Here is a 21,405-nt window from a genome sequence, read left to right on the forward strand (position 1 = left end):
TCGCACCCTCCAAGTAACAAGTAACCTCTTTATTTTTCCTATCTAAATGTAATACCTCACGTGTATCTGTGCTGAACTTTATTTGTCAATAATATGTCCATTCTGCCAGTTGATTAATGTCCTCCTATAAGTTGTCGAGATGTTTTAGTAGAGACACCATTATTTTTCTTAAGACCGATGCTATGTTGAATGGTCTATAATTCCCTGGACCTGTTTTATGCCCCTTCTGAAATATAGGTATTACGTTAGCCATCCACACGTCCTCTGGCACTACATATTTTGCGAATGAGTTATTACATTTGTGTATCATAGCCTCTGCTATCGCTTCCCTAGATTATTTTAAAAATACCTTCATGCAATCCATCCGGAGCAGGGGTTCTATCCTCTCTGAATTTGAATCTTTCGTTTAATATATCCACACTTTTTGTTTTAGATGCACTTACCTCATTACTAATCTCATCATCCAACGTCATGCCTACCTATTCTATCTCCCTGCTAAATACTGAAGCAAAATAATTATTTAACATTTCTGCCATCTCTCTATCGATGAGTACGGTATTGACCTCCCTATCCCTTAATGTCCCTAGTCTATCCTTACCTTCGTATTTTATTGATATGCTTTTAAAATGTTTTACTGTTTTGTTTTATGTTCCTTGATAATTAATTTCATAGTTCCTCTTTGCCTTCCTAAATGTTGTTTTTATTTCTCTTCAAATCGCTTCGTATTCTTCCTTAACATGCTGTACTTGTACGTAATGAATGCTTCTTTCTTTAACCTCAATTGTTCCGCTATGGTTTTAGTCATCCACGTAATCTCATTAATGTTTATTTGTTTTTTCTTTTAGCAGAATATACTATTCTTGGAATCTGTTGGACACTGTTTAAAATCTTTCATATTGCTATTCTACATTGTTTTCTTGCCAGTATTGTTGCCAATTTTATTTTCCCAAGTTCTATTCTCAACCGTGCAAAATCAGCTTTTCTCCAAACTATTGCCCTCGTTTTCGTCATACATTTTTCCTTCCCAATTATCACTTAAAAGCGTCTTATATTATGGTTACTATTACCGAGGTGTTCCCTGACTTTTGCTTCACTTTTCTGCTCTGGTACATTCCCCATTTCTAGACCCAATAGCGAATTCTCCTTTGTTGGTGCTTTTTACATTTTGGGTGTTAGAAAGGAACCCTAAACCCATTGTAGGAACTGCATTCCTTTATCCCCTTTACCTACATGTTCGGTCTTATATATATCAGGGTAGGTGGCATTCCCCATGATTATTATTCTGCATTTTACTCATTCCCTTAATTTTCCTGAATATGTCTTCATGCACCTCCGTTCGATTATTAGGCTGTCTGTAGTCTACACTTATTGTGTGATTGATCCTTTGTTATCTTTTATCTCTATCCATACTGATTCTATATGTGTAAATTGTTTCTGCTGGCATTATGTTATCCCTAATAGGTACAGCTACTCCACCTCACCTTTTTCCCTCTCTATCTTTTCGAAATAGTTAACTCCCAGTCCTGATATTTCTGTAGCCATGTCTCAGTAATCCCTGCTCTGTATGGTTCCTTGCAACGCAGGATTGCTTCCAAATCCCATATTTTATTGCAGCCAATGTGTTCATTGCTGTGCAGGCAGTTTTTCTCCTTTTAGTAGAATTTTCTCTCGCTCTATGTTTAATCATCTTTTTCGACTCCTGTTCTATAATTCTATTTGTCCCCTTGCCAACAATGCCCTCCGTTAATTTATTATTTCCTATGTTATCTATTACTGTATTGTTTATATTTAGGCTGGTTACGTTTTTTTGTAGATCACTGATGTGCACTGATGTGCACCTGTAACTGCCGAAAGCAACCAGCACAAACCCTTCCAATCATAAGCGGACTCTTGTTAATGGATGGGAGAGTACAGCTGACTAAGGCATATGGCGAGGAAGATTTGGGCACTCTTACCATTATGGTCACAATGCCTCTCTGGCACCCTGAGCCCGCTTGGCGACTCCATATTCTGATGGGGTGGATGGAATGCTCTCCACATTGGAGTTTCCTTCTATTGAAAAGAATACCACGGGTTCTGTAAGCAATAATTGATCCTTATCGGCGGATTGTCTATTATATGTTCTGTTTAGGCTTTGCTTTACACCCAGGTGCCCCACACGGAAATGTACCCCTAAGGTTTCGATGAGTTACACCATCCTCGTGGTTCAACATGGAACAATCCGGTCTCATTAGCTTGGGCATCTATTACAAACTCTCCTTCTTCACCACATTAACTCGTCAATTAGCTTTACAGAAAGTTGGGGAGATATCGTATTTGCCAGCTATTCCCAACATAGTTTAGTTTCAGATTTTCAACGTTAGAAGAGCTGCGCCTGATGGTGGGAAAGTGCTGCTCGAGAAGAGAAATGTTAACTAACTCCAATTCAATCCATAAGTCATTTCAAACTCAGCTGACCACCGCTTCATTACTGTTCGTTACTTGTCCTAGGCTCCATTGGAATTGGAATTAGCGCTGGCTGCAGGAGGATGTACCGTAAAACTCGATTAGTGGTGATAGATATTAGTGTTAAATTTATTCTTCGAAACAAAAGCAAAAAACTGGTGAAGTTGGAATTCTAAACTTAAATCCTCCCGAATTTTTTTGGATGGCTTTACAAAAAGATCTTTATGTGAGTTAAGCGGATGCTGCTTTAATACCACGACACTTTGCTCCCAACATTAGGTGACGACGTGAAATTACTGGTCAATCCGGCTTCGGTTTTGGAAGATGGTACTCTGATGCTCAAATGTCGGTGCAGAGTCTACTTTTGATGGTTTAAATATGATGTTGAATTTTATAAAGACAGTTCTAGGATTCAAACAATGAAGATGACAAATCGCGAAAATCTCGATAGCATTATGGCCAATGGTTCGGAACATAACGGATTATAACACTGTACAGTTCACATGATGCAATCACAAAGAGCCCATGATCACGTTGGCGGTAACTATGGGGAATATTTAAATGGGAGATACCTGAATTTATTTTCTCCCTATTACTGGTGTACACATCTGAAAATTTCTGAATCTGTACAAAAGTATAGATATCTATATGATCTCCAAAGATGTTGCTGTGTTTGATCGTACAATATATTTTCTATACATATGCTATTGAACTGATGTTTCATAATTTGGTCCAGACATCATGGCCTCCGCGGATCCCTACGGAGTATGTACAGACCCGGGAAGGCATCGCAAAAGCCGGTTTTCAGTGCACAATGTGCTGTCGCTGAATACCGGACTTTCCAATCTGGCAAGCTCCAGGTTGACAGATCCTCCACATCTCAGGAGGGAGGACATTCGCATAGGCAAGATTGCGTTATTTACCCATATCTTACCCAGCGGATGTCCTGAAAACTCCTGTGCCCGGCAACATGTCTTCCATGTATGGACGCATAGTCTGGAATCTCGTGGGCCTGGAACCACTGAACATTGAGTATTCTCATTGATAATAATGGGAGCTCTGTTTGTACGGCTCCCATTACTATCAATGAGAATACCCACGAAAACAAGAAACGCCGGAAAATAAATAACAAAGCATCTCACATATTTTAAAGTAAATGAAATTGAATGTAATTAAATGTTTTAGAAAACAAAGTATTAAAACATTGTTTTTGACGTGTTCTAATACGGTTTAAATAAACTTACTTTAATGGAGAGGTTTTTAATATGTAAATAAACGACTAAGTTAAATGTTTCTATGATTAAAACTCTTAAACTGGTAAAAGGAGGCTATACCCTGCTTTTACCAGGAATAAAGGTTTGAAGTCATTATGCATCAGATCTGTCCAATGAAATTATGACAGATCTGACACATCTGGTAAGGCTGCAATTTTCGGCCCAAATCATATATCAATCCAACTTAATGATGCCTCCTTATTTTAATGTTTTCTCTGTTTGTTCCGATTTAGGTGATGCCAAAACTGCTGCCGATATATAGTTTTCGGCAGTCACGAGCAGAACCTCGAGATTGAGGTAAATTATGTAATTTTTCGAAGCTGTTGCTAAGGGTGAAGATTAATACAGTCCTATAATTTGATTTTAGCCATTTCTTTTCAAATGTGTTTGCTTCAAATATTGTCAGTCACTTCAGGAACACATGGTTAAAATAGTCACTGCAGTGGCTCCACTAATATCGTTGTAAAGTCTGGAGGGTGACCGGAAGAACACTCTGGGATTTAGGGGCCAATGGAGAATAAAATCAGGTGGAATGTAAAACGGGAGGCTGGTCCTCTCCTGCCCGGTCCATCCTGGTGTAAAAGTGACAATTACTTCGAATTTACAAAAGGGGTTTTCGAAAAATAACAACTTGAATTGATGTAGCGCCTTTCAGAAGGAACAAAAAGCGCGAGGAGAATCAGAGAGGTAAACGTGGTCGGAGTGAGGGGAGTGTGAAGGTGGAGGTACATTTTCACCTGTAGAAACATTGATGATTATGATGATCATCATCATAGGCAGTCTCTCGGAATCGAGGAAGACTTGCTTCCACTCCTGAAGTGAGTGCTTTTGCGGCTGAAGAGTCCAATGCGAGGGCCACAGTCTCTGTCACAGATAGTCATTGAGGGAAGGGGTGGGTGGGATTAGTTTGCCGTATGCTCTTTCCGCTGCCTGCGCTTGATTTCTGCACACTCTCGGCATTGAGACTCGAGGGGCTCAGCATCCTCCCAGATGCACGTTCTCCACTGAGGGCGGTCTTTGGCCAGGGACTCCCAGGTGTCAGTGGGGTTTCGCACTTCATCAGAGAGGCTTTGAGGGTGTCCTTGTAACGTTTCCGCTGCCCACCTTTGGCTCGTTTGCTGTGAAGGAGCTCCACATAGAGCATTTGCTTTGGGTGTCTCGTGTCTGGCATGCGAACTATGCAGCCTGCTCAGCGGAGCTGGTCGAGTGTGGTCAGTGCTTCAATGCTCGGGATGTTAGCCTGGACGAGGACGCTGACGGTGGTGCACCTGTCCTCGCAGGGGATTTGTAGGATTTTGTGGAGACATTATTGGTGATATTTCTCCAGCGACTTGAGCTGTCTACTCTACTTGGTCCATGTCTCTGAGCCATACAGGAGGGTGGATATCACTACAGCACTGTAGACCATGAGCTTGGTGACAGTTTTGAGGGCCTGGTCTTCAAAAATTATTTTCCTCAGGCAGCCGAAGACTGCACTGCCGCACTGGAGGTGGTGTTGGATCTTGTCGTCGATGCCTGCTCTTGTTGATAGGAGGCTCTCGTGATATGGGACGTGGTCCGCGGTGTCCAGGGTCATGCCATGGATCTTAGCGTCTGATGTTTCTGGTCTCAATTGTTCCTAAAACTGAGACTTTATACCAGAGTAGCATAACTGAGCTAAAGATGGATCTTACAGAGATTTGCACAATCATAGAACGTTTTGAGGCAGCAGATAATCTTGCTATATTTCTGTTGCTTGATAAATTGGGAATGAGACAAATGAACTGCTAATTATCACGCAGAGGGTATTAACACATAATTGGATGATTTTCACCGAACTTAGACTTTAGGAAAACGGACGGTGAATGTTCAAATGTCGGTTTTCGATTGCGCCCAATTTTACCCTCCTACAACAATGGAAAATAAAACTCCGTTGGGTGCAAGCCAGATTTTTTCTCGATCCCGTCATTTTGCCGCCAGGGTGGGGTAGATTCAAATTACCGCAGATTAGGGGTCATTAATCTAATTCTGTTCATCAACGCGCCCAGATTGTTACCTTTATAATGCGTCTGCTTTATTTACAGGTGATGACGATGGTATCTCAGGAGGGAAACGGGTACGTTTTCAGTGGAGGAGAAGGATTCTGCTGAGGATTACCACAACCAGTGCTGGGTGATTCATCACTTGCAAAGTAAAGTGTCAGTGATAGGAATGACCAATTGAACCAAACATATTTATCCAAAAGCTATTCGGGTTGGCTGTGAAACGAGCAGCACATTCACTGTTACGCGTTAGAAATATAGAAACATAGAAAATAGGTGCAGGAGTAAGCCATTCGGCCCTTCGAGCCTGCACCACCATTCAATATGATCATGGCGGATCATTCACCTCAGTACCGCTTCCCTGCTTTCTCTCCATACCCCTTGATCCCTTTAGCCATCAGGGCCATATCTAACTCCCTCTTGAATATATCTAATGAACTGGCATCAACAACTCTCTGCGGTAGAGAATTCCAGAGGTTAACAACTCTCTGACTGAAGAAATTTCTCATCATCTCGGTCCTAAATGGCTTGCTCCTTATCCTTAGACTGTGACCCCTGTTTCTGGAATTCCCTAACATCGGGATCTAACATGTCCTGTCCCGTCAGAATTTTATATGTTTCTATTGAGATCCCCTCTCATTCTTCTAAACTCCAATGAATACAGGCCCGGTTGATCCAGTCACTACGCATACGTCAGTTCTGCCATCCCGGGAATCAGTCTGCTGAACCTTCGCTGCACTCCCTCAATAGCACGAACGTCCTTCCTCAGATTAGGAGACCAAAACTGAACACAATATTCCAGGTGAGGCATCACCAAGGCCCTGTACAACTGCAGTAAGACCTCCCTGCTCCTATACTCAAATCCCCTAGCTATGAAGTCCAGCATGCCATTTGCCTTCTTCACTGCCTGCTATACCTGCATGCCAACTTTCAATGACTGATGTACCATGACACCCAGGTCTCGTTGCAACTCCTCTTTTCCTAATGTGCCGCCATTCAGATAATATTCTGCCTTCATGTTTTTGCCACCACAGTGGATAACCTCACATTTATCCACAATATGCTACATCTGCCATGCATTTGCCCACTCACCTAACCTGACAAATCAGCCTGCCGCCTATTAGCACCCATCTTACAGCTCACTTCGCGACCCAGCTTAGTGTCTTCTGCAAACTTGGGGATATTACACTCAATTCCTTCATTGATGTATATTGTAAATATCTAGGGTCCCAGCACTGAGCCCCGCGGCACCCCACTAGGTTATGGTCCCAATGCCCTAGAGCAATTTTACCCCCGATGTCTGTTATTCTCTATCATCGCAACAATATTCAGCTTGTTACTTGGGCGTAAAATCGGCGTTGCGGAATTCCACGCATAATAGAAACGGCTCAATATTCATTTGCATTGTGTTGAATTCAAATTAAATTTCGGCGATTCAGATCCACGCCAGTTTTAAGCCCAGGGCAGCAGTTACTAAAATCTACATCATTCTGTTTGCAATGGCCGACAAACTGAACATATTGCGTCAACCCCATTAAAGTAGTCAGTGAATAATAATAGAAATATTGCCAATTACTTTAAAGTTTCAGTTTTCAGTTGTTTGCAGAATGCTAAAGACCATTGTAGTTTTATTGCCATTATGGAATATTGCAATCACAATATGGTAATATAGTGGTTCTGTTACTGAACTAGTAAATCCATGGCCTGGACTAATGCTACGGAGACCTGATTTCAAATCACACTATGGCAACTGGGGAATGTATATGCAGTTAATAGAATAAATATGGATAAAAAGCTAGTGTCAGTAATTGTGACCATTAAAACTACTGGATTGTCGTAATGTCCTTTATGGAAGGTCATTTTCTGTGTTTTCCTGTTCTCTGCTACATGCGACTCCAGACCCACAGGAATGTGGTTGACACTTAACTGCCCTTTGAAATGGCCTAGCAAGTCGCACAGCTGTATCAAAGCGTTATGAAGCGAATTCTGAACTCTGTGGACTGCAACGGTTCACAAAGGCGGCTCTCCACCAACTTCTCAAGGCAATTAGGGATGATCATAAATACTGGCCTTGCCGGCAACACCCACATCGCATGAATGAATTATATTTTGTTTAATTGTCTTTTGTTTAAATTTAGTCAGCAGTTTCTTAGTTCCTACTTTGCTTCAAAACATTTGAAGTTGACTTTTAAACTATAAAACTAAACTGACCAATTTCAGCCCCATTTTCTTTCATTTCTGGATAACAAGAATGGTCTCAGCGACTATTGTATCACATATGCTAGAGTTAAGCTGGCGAAGACTGAAGCTAGTTTGCAAGGAGGTCTAATGGAAGAAGGGCACGGTTCTGACACAAATGTCTCCGAAAACCTTCCACGGAAAAAGAGCAAAGCAGGATTTAAAAGCATAGAAGCAACAAAAGCAGAATGGAACCAACGTTAACCAACTTCTGTGATTGGAACATTTTTCCACGGGATGTGGGCGTCGCTGGCAAGCCCCATCATTTATTGTTCATTATTAATTGCGCTTGATAAGGTGGTGGTGAGTCGCTTTCTTGAACCGCTGCAGTCCTTGTGGTGAATATACTCCCACAGTGCTGATTTCACCATGGCAGCTTGGTACAACTGAGTGGCTTGCTAGGCCACTTCAGAGTGCAGTTAAGAATCAAACACATTGCTGTGGGTCTGGAGTCACCTATAGGCTAGACCGGCACAACTTAACCATTTTTAGTCTTGCCTAGAACCAGTTTCTAACCCTCGTGACCCTAGGGTTAATTTTTAAATGTGATCCTGTTTTAAAATGCGTGATTTCGAATTGGCTGACTTCAATTTAAAGGACACTCAGGCGTTTTCTGTACTGGATGGCGAATTCAATATTGCAGATTTTACACCATCGACAAAATCTTAAAAACACTTCCATTCTGTCTTATTGTCACGCATCTGCTGTGCACAGAGAGCAATTGGTTATATTTCAATCTGCATTGTTTTTAACATTCTCTGGGCAGAACTCCGGAAGTTAAATCCGGATTATGCTTTTCCATCTCTTACGAAACCCGTCGGTAATTCCTTCCTTTCATTTCAATAGAAGGAAAATCGGGTGGCTTTCTTTTACTGGCGATCTGCCTGTCAGTTATTCATTTGGCGTTCAGGTGGTGAAGACTATAAACTCTCTCCCGCAAAACACACACATACACACACACACACACACACACACACACACACACACATATATATATATATATAATGGGTCCTAATTGAAATCATTTTAGCCAGTTGCAACGCAGTCAATAGTGGTGTACTGACGCAACCTTTACCGTGGCTTCATGAAGAGAGGTACAGTGCACAAAAGCCTGGATATTCTGATGACCATTTATAAAACACTGATTTGGCCTCAGCTCGAGTATTGTCTCCAATTCTGGGCACAGAAATTTAATAAATATGTGAAGCCTTAGAGAGGAGGGAGCGCAGATTTACGAGATTAACTCCAAGGATGACGGAATTCGGTTACGTGGATAGACTGGAGAAGCTGAGCTTATTCTCCTTAGAGCACAGAAAATGGAGGGGAGATTTGGTAGAGGTGTTCAAAACCTTGAGGGGTCTAGACAGAGCAGATATCGAGAAACTGTTCCAATTGGCAGAAAGTGGACAACCAGATGAGACAGATTTAAGGTGATTGGCAGAAGGACCGAAGGCGACATAACAAAAAACTTTATTTCACAGCGAGGAGTTAGGATCTGGAATGCAGTGCCTGAAAAGATTGTAGAGGCAGACTCAATCACAGCTTGAAAAGGGGAGTTGGATGAATACATGAAAGGAAAAAGAATGCAGGATAATGGGGAAAGGGTGGGGGAATGGGACTAGTAGAGTTGCTCTTGCAGAGAGAGGGCACTCGATGGGCAGAATAGACTCCTTCTGTGCTGTAACTATTCTCTGATTCTATATTACTGCCGGTTGCTTGTGCTCACTCCCGTATTGCTGTGATGCCTTATGTCATATCAAATGCGAAAAAATTGTAATGCTACAAGACAAGATGCAATCGCTTATATCACAATTCAAAAGGCATAGCTGTTTTTTGTTCGTTGAATAATAAAATTTGTTGTAAAGAAAAGTTGCCTGTTGTTCACAGGTGTAAGTCTGTTCACACTGCTTTCCTCCAAACCTCCTGCTAACTAAAGGCAGAAAAACAGTGGCTTTATTCTATAACTGTCAGGGATTAAATGGTGAGCCAAGCAGGGGATTCCATATTTCTCACGCATCTTTGCGCCAATGCCACTGCATATTTTTTGCAAATATTTATTTGAAAGTAAATGCATTCTTGTGCATATAAAGACAAATACGATACATGTGATAGCAATTAATTTCGAGAAAGGAACAACAATGAAAACTCTAATAGTTGCCAAACAATAGGTCTTGTAGGTCTGTTTCTCTGTCTATCTATTTTCCCATTCCATTTTCCATCTTCCAAAGCTGAAGAGCCTAGGTGTTTTTTCGTCACTTTCTTCATAATTGAATTATCCAGCATTCGGAATTTATCAGCCAGTTTTGTGTCCCGGTGGCAAGTTGAAAGTCTACCCTACCATAGCATTTTTTTGCGGGGAAAATTCAACTGACTGCCACTCGTTTGTCCTGTAAAATGGGCGGTAGCCCTCCGAATTTCGCATCGTGACCTAACGTGCTCCACACACTTCCACACCATACTTCCGAATGTGACGCAATTTGGGACGCTATGTTGGCTTGGGCGACTTCTAGTCATCCAGTGCACCCAACTCAAACAAGGGACATTCTCCTTAATTTTGAATTATCGGGTTCTATGACACTGGGAGATATCGATGGGCGGGGCTTCCAACACTATTACACGTCTGTTAGCTCCAGGCATTGAGCGGCTGTATCGATGATCGTTAAAAGGGACCAATTACGAACCTCAAAAAGGCTCTTGACATATTTAAATGCTGTTAATGTGTATCCTGCGAAAGCAAGAATTGTCCTCCTCGGCCTCAGACAAAATAAAGCCCACTTCCAGTGCGCTGGAGGCTCAGTCCCCGGATCGCCTCCCACAAGTGCCAGACAATAACTATCTCCAACAAGTGAGAGCTCAACCACCGGCCCAAGACAGTGAACGGCATTACTGTCGCCGAATCCGCCACTATCAACGAACAGGGGCTCAACATTTACCAGAACCTTAACTGTACCAGCCACAAAAAGATCTGGTCAAAGGCTGGCTATACTATGGCGAGTGTGTCACTTCCTGACTCCACAAAACCTTTCCAATATCTATAAGGTACAAGTCAGGAGTGTGGTAGAATAGTCTCCACTTGCCTGGAGTAGTGCAGTTCCAACTACAAGCAAGAAGCTTGACACCATCCAGGATAAAACAGCGCGTCTGGTTGGCACCCCATCCCCAACATTAAACACTCAAATCCCTCCGCCACCGGTGCACGATGGCTGCAGCGTGCACCATCGACAAGATGCACAGCAGCAACGCGCCATGGTTTTTTCTGCAGCATTACCTATCCCCGCGACCTCTACCAACTATAAGGACAAAGGAAGAAGGCACATGTAAACACCACCAACTGCAAGTTACCCTTCAAGCCACACACCATCCTGACTTGGAATTATATCATCGTTCCTTCATCGTCATTGGGTCATAATACTGGAAATCCCTCCTGAACAGCACTGGGGAGTACCTTTACCACACGCACTGCACCAGCTTAAGAATCCGGCTCACCAACACCTTCTGATGGACAATGAGTGATGGGCAATAAATGCCGACCTTGCCAGCGATGCCCAGAACCCAGCTCAGCGCTGGAGCAGTGCGACTTCCCGTCCGTCCCGATTGGTGAGCTGCAGAGCGGCGCCAAGTTGACACTCACATCAGGCTGGTGGCATTTCATTGCGGTTCAAACCAAATTTGGCCTGGGCCCTAGGATGGAGTTTCGTCTTCTCAAGTTTGGGCATCGTGAAGTTCAGGAAAGAAAAACTAGTGGGGTATTAGACTCCATTATAATATGTTTGGCCAAATCCTCAATGAATTGTCCAGAGATACGAAGCTCCACAAACACACACACACACCTTCCCTCCCCTTCGTGAAGACACACAGAAACGTCATTTCACAGCCAACTGATTTTGAATTTAATGGAATGGAAATTCGATTGGTTCTATAAGGGACTTTCAGGGCTCCTCGCCAGTTGATATTATCTGCACTTTACGCAACTGATGCCCAATTCCTAAAGAATAAATGTTTTAATGCACCCCAGGCATTTCTACTTGTCATCTTCACGATAATACATTTGCTTCCATTTCTCTTTCGAATCTCTCTCCAGTCTGTTTGACTGCTTTCTTGATCTTTTTCGTTATGTTGCTTTAAACGTCAGATTACACACACGCTCATTTGTAGTAAAGGCAGGATCATGTCTTTATTTAAGCTTCCTATTACACAAAAACAGTACGAAAATTACTGAAACATACACTTCACAAAACCAATGCATTCTCCCTGCTCTTGAGACACACACGTTCCGTTTTCAGTGACTGCTAAATCAGTGTTCACTCACATCTCTTCTACCAAATCCGATCCTTGAACTCCATATTCCCTACATACTATCAATAAACCATTGTACATCAAAAGTACACACAAATATTAACAGCATGACAATCGAAACTAAGCCACCAGCAACACAACGTCCTGAACTTTGTTTATTGCCGCAATCGACCCTTGCCATTAATTTTATTACTACAACTTACAAGTGACAAAATTGACACATTCAAATGGCGTTTCTGTGGAGTCATCCTTTGCTTTTATTTCGTAACCAATTTACAATCCATGCTGATCAGAAACCTGCTTGAACGTTTAACCCTGCATGTATCATGTCACGGACTATGCTGAAAGATGGGTATCCAGGAAATACGGGTTTTCCAGGCCCACAAAGACCTCCATAGAAGACAATGTCAGACCTCGAAATTATTTGAAAACTTGATTACATTTACTAAACAAAGAAAAGGTGAACAATATAGCATGCTTATTTATAAATAAACTTGGGGGGGGGGGAAATTGGGTTGGAGGCTTCCTTCGGACGAATGCCTCAGACCCAAAAACGTTTTGCAAAAGTACCTAGTGGTCATGGAGGCACCTTTGATTCTGGTCGGAATCCTTCATTCGATGCGCAGCATAGGGGAGAAGACTTCCGCATATGTAAGGAAATGCTGGAGTCAAGTGGACCAGGACCAACAATCACGAGATAGTATTCTCATTGATAAAAATGGGATATCCGTTAGTGTGAGATCCCAATATTATCAATGAGAAAACGCTCCCAAAGCAAGAAACGCAGCATATTATATAGAAAAAACACCTCACATATTAAAAATTAATTGAAATGAAATGTACTTAAATTATTTCAAAAAAATAATTATTATTTGGAATTATTGCAATGTGATTTAATATGCCTAAAAATCAACTTAACTTACTGGACAGAGTTTTAGATATAAAAATGAATGTTTAAACGTAATTTTTATATGTTTTACAACTCTTACGCAGGAAAAATTGACTATAAACCTGCAATTACCAGGCTTAACATTTTTAAGGACATTCACTGGGCATGAGTTGGCCAAATGGCAATTTCCCCTGTGCGAATGTCCTCCTCTCGGGGATGAGGAGGATCTGTCAAGAGAAATCTCCAAAAATTGGAAGATTTTAGGCACATGTGCAACTCACCTCGAAAACCGGCTTTTGCGAGGCCTTGCTGCATCCATGCATACTTCATACTGACCAGGCGAGGCCGAAATTTTCGGCACATTATATATTTCAGAACTTCAACGGGAAAGTAATGCAAATTCATTTTCTATTTACTCCACTTTGGTAAACAAACTTACACAGCTAAGTCGTATCATTTTGAGAGATGTATGTAAATTTAGCAGGACTGTAAATGTTAAATTCAGGGGAGAGGTTACACAGATTATGATTGTATTCGTTAGAAATTATAAAGTTAAGTAGTGTGATCTAATCGAAGATTTCAGGATATTAAGCGGAGCAGATAGGGTAGATCGAGAAAAACTATTTCTGCTGGTTGGGTATCTAGGACCTGGGGATCGAGTTTAAAAATTAGAGCTAGGACTTTGAGGAATTAAGTTAGTAAGCATTTCTACACACAATGGGTGGTAGAATTTGGAACTCTTTTCCGCAAATGGCCTTTTTGTATTAGTATCCACACCTTCACTTTGATACCGAACAACAAAAGGAGATATTAGGGCAGGTGATCGAAGTTTGGCCAAAAAGGCAAGTTTTAAAGAGCATCTAAAAAACAGAGAGAGAGGTGGAGAGGAGTTTGGTTGAGGGGTTGGTGGGGTGGCGGCGGAGGTGGATTCCAGAGCTTAGTGTTTGGACAGTTGAAGGCACGGCCACCAATGAGAAACTGATGAAAGTTGCGGATGCACAAGGGGCAAACTTTGGAGCAGCGCAGTGCAATTGGAGGGTTATATGACTGGAGGAGGTTGCAGAGATAGTATGGTGGCGAGGGTCATGGAAAGATTTGAACAGGAGGATGCGAATTGTAGGGCTGCAGGAGGTTACAGAGATAGTATAGTGGCGAGAATCATGGAGAGATTTGAACAGGAGGATGCGAATTGTAGGGCTGCAGGAGATTACAGAGATAGGATCGTGATGATGACCATGGAGGTAATTGAACACGAGGATGATAATTGTAGGGCTGGAGAAGGTTACAGACATAGGGAAGTGGCGAGGGTCATGGAGACAGTTGAACACGAGGAAGTGATTTATAAGCTGGAGAAGGTTACAGAAATAGGGAGAGTGCGAGGTTATGGAGGGATTTGAAAAAATATAATTAGCCTATTAAAATCAATGCATTGCCAATCACAGAAAATGATTGTCAGCAAAAACAGGGGTGATGATGATAAAATCGAAGCCCAGCTATGAGATATTAGGAAGGGCCTGTTCAAGGAGGTTGGATTTAAGGAGGACCTTGAAGGAAATGGAAAGGCGGATTTATAGAAGGTATTCTAGAGTTGGAATCCAGAGGGCTAAGAAAATGGCCACGAATGGTGGTAAGAATGGATTTCAGGATGCACAAGTGGCCAGAGTTGGAGTATCGCAGAGTTCCCAGAGGATTGTAAGTCTGGAGGAGTTATGGAGCAAGAGAAGGATCAGGCCATGGATGGAGTTAAACCCAAGGGTGAGAGTTTTAAACTGGAGGATTTGCTGGATCTGGTGCCGACTTTGCCCATGGAAAACTGGAAGTAATGGAGCAGACGCTCACTATACATTACGCCCGAGCACCGGAGTGGCAGCTAAGCGAGAATTGGTGCATGATCGAGGCCATAAAGTTTAGGATGAGGTGAAGTTTACAGAGGGTGGAAGGAGTTTGAATCTTTGCTCTGATAAATACAGTACAAGTTACCACCTTCAATATACCTGGAATTGAAAAATACCAAATAAGTAGAATTATTCAATGAAATGAACACTATAGCGTCTGTGGAATTTTTGTTGAGCATTCTGACATTTTGACGAATCACCGTCTATTGTAGTCGGAAGGATCACCATAAACAAGTACGGTTATATGAAGTTATCTTGAACGTTAATTTGGTTTCTATATTATCGTGAACAGAAAACAATCTAGACCATGAAATATTGTGGCTTCAAACCTACCTGACAATGGCATAGAGTGCAAAATAAGCCCAGAAGGCAAGATATACGCTCTCTATCTGTCTGACTCTTTATACTCCCTCTTTCTCTGTCTGACTCTGTCCTCCTCTATCTCTAAAATCATCTCTCTGCCTCCCTCTATCTCTGCGATTCGTCCACAAAGTAGAACAGCAGAATATTTACATTGATCTCTCCACTTGAATGTCCAACTAATATTTCAGAAAATGTTAATAACGTTTTAAATGAACAGATAGAAAATTCAAGCGGCCAAAGGGAGTTCAATTACTCTTTCAACACATAGCGACATATGAACATTAGTTTATTAAAGCAAGACAGAGTGCTTTTCACGTCTCAGGCCTTCCCAAAGCGCTTTAGTTTCAATGAGGTATTTTTGATGTATAGTCGTTGTTGTAATAGCTGAATCACGACAAACAATTTGCGCAAAGCACACCTCCACAAGCTGCAAGGTAATAAATAATACATAATCTAATTTTTATATATTGGATGACAGATATCTTGGCAGGCCACCCGGAGAACTCCCCTGTTCTGTTTTGAAGGATATCATGGGACCATTTCCGTCTACCAGAGAGGGCAGTCACAGCCTCAGGTAACTCTATGTGGCCCAGTTTGTACTGCCCGGCTAAGTGACAATAAGATGGGGGTAGGCAGTACCTAGTCATTGTCGAGGTATCATGATTGTAAGGCAGGTTTGATGAATCAGTTAATATTTTCCTGTCCGTCATTTTCCACTGTTTGTTATTTTGCAATTATCTTAAATATGTCAATTTTTCTAACCAGCGACCCTCCAGCCATTGGAAACCGTTTTACATTACTTGCTCCACCAGAACGCCTTATAATCTTAAACACCCCCATTAAATCAGACATGCACCGTCTCTGTTCTAATGAGAACAATCCCAACTTCTCTAGTCTCCCACAGACCTGAAGTCCTTCAAGCCTTAATTATGGATGTTTCTTCTGCATCCTCTCCAAGGCTTTGATATTCCACTAAAGTGTGCTGCCCAGAATTGGACAGTATGTACCAGTTGAGGCTGACCAGTGATTTATAAAGATGTTGCATAAATTCCTTGTAAAGTTGTTAAATTAATACATGTTTAAGGGCCGAATGCCGATTAATGGCGCTGCCTTTATTTGTTAAGTGCCTTATCAACGGGCGAGAAAGCATCAACAGTTGCATTTATAATACACATTATGCGCTGTGAGACAAACAAATGAGGCTGAATAGATGAAGGAGACATTAGGCCAAATGTTCAAAATCTTGAAGAAAGAGGTCGATTTTTTAAAGAGCGGCATAAAGGAGGAAAGAGTGGCAGAGAAGCGGAGATGTTGAGAGAGGGAATTCCATACCTTACGGGCTAGACAGCTGAGCACAATGCCCACCAATGGTCAGGTGAAGGAAGTCGGGAATGAGCAAAAGGAGAAATTTTGAGGAATGAAGAGTTTTAGGCGAGTTTTGGGGCTGGTGGATGTTAGAGAGGGACAAGGCAGTGAAGGGATTTGGAAACAAAGATCAGAATTTTAAAAGTCAACATGTTGCTGCAGGTGGAGCCAAGCGTAGAAGGGTGAATAGGAGTTGCTGCGATTAAGGATCCGGTCAGCTTTGTACAAACTAAATTTTACAGAGGGCGGTAGGTTAGAGTCCAGACAAGCAAATATTGGAATAGTAGAGTCTGGAGCTATACGTTTCAGCAGCAGATAGGCCGAGGTAGGGGTGAAGTCAGCTAATACAATGGAGGTGAAAGGAAGCAGTTATTGGGGATGGATAGGACAGAATCGTGTTAATTGTCTCTATGACCATTCCATTGTCATTTACAACTAGTTATAGAGGCGGCAATGTCCGGTACATTTACCGAGATGGCCATTTAAATATACATTAACATTGAACAATTAGCCCAAGGTTTACCAATCAATGCCTTGGCTGTGGAGGTTTGAGCATTGTTACTTCATGGTTTGCCTTCACTTCGCCCCATTAGGATGGCATGCATGATAGAACGGAATACCGGGCATGAGTTAAAACAATCTGTTTAACGTTGGAGCAATGTCTAACCCATATCGCCGAGCAGCAGCAGTCAAGCTATTTAATATATTGTTTGGCAAAATAAAAGTAAGAGAATTATGTCATGTTGAGACAAAAAGACTGTTCGTGGTTACATGATGACCTACAGTTTCACCGCACGAGTTGCTTCAGACCTGCAGTTCCAATTCACTGCTCTCTAAATGTCACGAAGTAAGGCTTTTTATTCAGTCCCCTTGGGGAGAGTTGCGTGTCATTCAAAAATTCAGTACTATGATTTGCATAGTAAGCTATTCCTTCATCCTCATCCCTTGGGCATTGAAGATCCTGGGGTTAAAAAGATACATATAAATAATTTCCAACACCAAAGACCTGTCTTTATTAATATATAAAGTTGTGTTTCAGTGAATGAAATATAGAAAGAGTAAGAGAGCGAATGCATCAGAGAGATACTGCACTTGAGAGAGGGCAGTCAGCATATGAGACAGAAGAGAGCGAACTAGACAGTGTGTGTGAGAGAGAGAGAAAGTAAGATGAATATATCGTGCATGGGTGTTTATTTGTTCAATAGGAATTAAAACTAATTTCAGGAGGAAGAGAAAACGATCAACAACAAAAACAACTTGTATTTATAAAGCGCCTCTATCGAATCTGGATCAGTTCCTATGGGCTGGAGGGTAGCTAATGTAAAACCACTTTTTAAGAAAGAAGGGAGAGAGAAAACGGCTAATTATAGACCGGTTAGCCTGACATTAGTAGTGGGGAAAATGTTGGAATCAATTATTAAAGATGAAATAGCAGCGCATTTGGAAAGCAGTGACAGGATCGGTCCAAGTCAGCATGGATTTATGAAAGAGAAATCATGCTTGACAAATCTTCTGGAATTTTTTGAGGATGTAACTAGTAGAGTGGACAAGGGAGAACCAGTGGATGTGGTGTATTTGGACTTTCAAAAGGTCCCACACAAGAGATTGGTGTGCACAATCAAAGCACATGGTATTGGGGGTAATGTATTGACGTGGATAGAGAACTGGTGGCAGGCAGGAAGCAGAGAATCGGGATAAACGGGTCCTTTTCAGAATGGCAGGCAGTGACTAGTGGAGTACCGCAGGGCTCAGTGCTGGGACCCCAGCTCTTTACACTATACATTAATGATTTAGATGAAGGAATTCAGTGTAATATCTCCAAATTTGCAGACGACACTATACTGGGTGACGGTGTGAGCAGTGAGGAGGACGCTAAAAGGCTGCAGGTGAATTGGATAGGTTAGGTGAGTGGGCAAATGCATGGCAGATGCAGTATAATGTGGATAAATGTGAGGTTATGCACTTCGGGGGCAAAAACGCGAACGCAGAATATTATCTGAATGACGGCAGATTAGGAAAGGCGGAGGTGCAAAGAGACCTCGGGGTCATGGTTCATCAGTCATTGAAAGTAGGCATGCAGGTCCAGCAGGTGGTGAAGAAGGCAAATGGTATGTTGGCCTTAATAGCTAGGGGATTTGAGTATAGGAGCAGGGCGGTCTTACTGCAGTTGTACAGGGCCTTTGTGAGGCCTCACCTGGAATATTTTGTTCAGTTTTGGTCTCCTAATCTGCGGAAGGACGTTCTTGCTATTGAGGGAGTGCAGCGAAGGTTCACCAGGCTGATTCCAGGGATGGCGGGACTGACATATGAGGAGAGATTCGATCAACTGGGCCTTTATACACTGGAGGTTAGAAGGATGAGAGGGGATCTCATAGAAACTTACAAAATTCTGGCGGGACTGGACACGTTAGATGCGGGAAGAATGTTCCCGATAATGGGGAAGTCCAGAACCAGGGGACACCGTCTTAGGATAAGGGTTAAGCCATTTAGGACTGAGATGAGGAGAAACTTCTTCACTCAGACAGTAGTTAAGCTGTGGAATTCCCTACCGCAGAGAGTTATTGATGCCAGTTCATTGAATATATTCAAGAGGCAGTTAGATATGGCCCTTATGGCTAAAGTGATCAAGGGGTATGGAGAGAAAGCGAGAAAGGGGTACCTCGGGAATGATTAGCCCTGATCTTATTGAATGGTGGTGCAGGCTCGAAGAGCCGAATGTCCTAGTCCTGCACCTATTTTCCATGTTTCTATGTTTCTATGTAGTGAAATGTTGCAGGCGCTTCACAAGATTATGAGACAAAAACATTTGACAGCGAGCCACAAAAGGAGACATAGGGGCATGTGACTAAAAGCTTGGTCAAACTGGTAGCTTTTAAAGAGGAAAGAGAGGTAGAGATGCAGAGACGTTTAGGCAGGAAATTCCAGTTCTGCTTGGAAAGAAGAAATTCAGGGGTAGTATGAAATATATTATAAAATTAATATTTACAAAAGTAGTAGATGCGCAAGGTATAGATCCATTTTCTGTTAGTTCAGTTCTACTTTGTAACATCTTAAGTTGCACTGTTGCTCTACACTGCTCGTGTTCATGAGTGATTTTATGTGGTGCTTCGTAGCTGAGGCAACGATTAGAGAATCGATCCATCTGTACGAAATTTTCTTATCTTAACCGGAGCAATGGGCTTGAGGGAGGCAGAAATCACACAATGGGCGGTGTTGAAAATTATGCAGTAACATTGACTGAGGCACTGTTTGTGTATACCATATGTCAACAGGACATAGTGGGCTCAACTAGGACGCCCTATGTTCTAATATTTTGCCACTATATGTCTAAGGGTTACATAGAGAATTGGCCATATGAATGACAGCGGTTGAGGGCAGCTCAACATGAGGTATGGCTTTGAGAAGTGCAGAGGAGGACATTGTAAAAATAAATTAACACTTGCATAATATTAAATAGGATTTCGGGCACGCAAACTGGCGCCCAACCAGTCCATGCTGGCGTTTATGCTCCATTGCAGTCTCCTTCCATGTTTCCTCATTTAAATATATCTGCATAACCCTCTGTTTCCTTTCCCTCATACGGCTGCCTAGCCTCCCCTTAAATGCATCTGTACTATTTGCGTCAACCAATCCCTGTGGCAACGAGTTCCACATTATCACCAATCTGGTCAAACATCTGCCTTTCGGATATCAGCAGGGCTCATAGTTTCCAGAGAGGTATTATTCAAGAGACGTATTACATCTTATTAATGAAGCAATTGAACAAAGTGCACATCTCCCCGTAGAAATCGAATACTTTCTTTAAAGACACGCAAGTTTTACTTACAGAACCAAAGAAATTTATGGCACAGAAGGTGGCCGGCAATAAAGAGCGACTCAGCCTAATCCCACTTTCTAGTTCTTGGTCCGTAGTCTTGTAGGTTACAGCACTTCAAGTTCACATCCAAATCATTTTTAAAGTGATAAAGGTATCTGCCTCTACCACCCTTTTAGGCAACGAGTTTCAGGCGTCCACCATCCTCTGTGTGAACAAAGTTCTCCAAATCTCCCCTCTAACAGGATTTTAAATATATGCCCCCTGTTTACTGATACTCTGCTGAAGGAAATAAGTTATTCTTATCCATTCTATCTTAGCCCCTCTTATTGTTATGCATCTCAATCAAGTCTTCCCTCAGCCTCCTCTTAGAAATAAGACAACCCAGCCTATTTTTCCTCGTAGCTAATACTCTCCAGTCCTGGCAACATCCTCATACGCCCTCTCCAGTGCAATCACATCTTCATTGTAATGTGGTGACTTGAACTGCACACCATAATATAGCTGTGGCCTAACTAGTGTTTTATACAGTTGAAGCATAACCTCCCTGCTCTTATATTTTATGCATTGGCTAATGAAGGAATGTATCCTGTAAGCCTTCTTAAAGTCTTTATCTGCCTGTCCTGCTACTTTCAGGAATGTGGACATTGATTCCAAGGCCCTGTACCCTGTACTTGTTTGTAAAAGTCTGATTCTTGCATAAATGATTGAATATGGGCAGACTTACTTGTGAAAACCTGAAGGAAGACCTATTGTTCACTGCCTCTGTGTAGGGAAGGAGGCGCAATTAGTTCAAATATGCACA

General features: G+C 42.0%; 1 protein-coding gene across 4 annotated transcripts in view; it reads right to left on the reverse strand.

Annotated features, from left to right (window-relative positions):
* Positions 1–12,126: 12,126 nt before the first annotated feature.
* Positions 12,127–21,405, reverse strand: part of LOC139247338 (killer cell immunoglobulin-like receptor 3DL1) — a 91,222-nt gene continuing 81,943 nt past the window's right edge. For 3 of the 4 annotated variants that reach the window (XM_070871616.1, XM_070871618.1, XM_070871615.1), the window contains 2 exons: positions 21,328–21,365; positions 15,615–17,747 (listed from right to left, as the gene is read on the reverse strand). In XM_070871616.1, coding sequence (XP_070727717.1) covers positions 17,610–17,747; positions 21,328–21,365 — 176 coding nt within the window. In that variant the 3' untranslated portion in view covers positions 15,615–17,609. Of the gene's footprint in view, positions 12,166–15,614; positions 17,748–21,327; positions 21,366–21,405 lie in introns of those variants that run through there. The other variant, XM_070871614.1, reaches the window with a different exon arrangement.

The sequence above is a fragment of the Pristiophorus japonicus genome, unplaced genomic scaffold, assembly GCF_044704955.1.
Source record: "Pristiophorus japonicus isolate sPriJap1 unplaced genomic scaffold, sPriJap1.hap1 HAP1_SCAFFOLD_270, whole genome shotgun sequence".
NCBI classification, from domain to species: Eukaryota; Metazoa; Chordata; class Chondrichthyes; family Pristiophoridae; genus Pristiophorus; species Pristiophorus japonicus.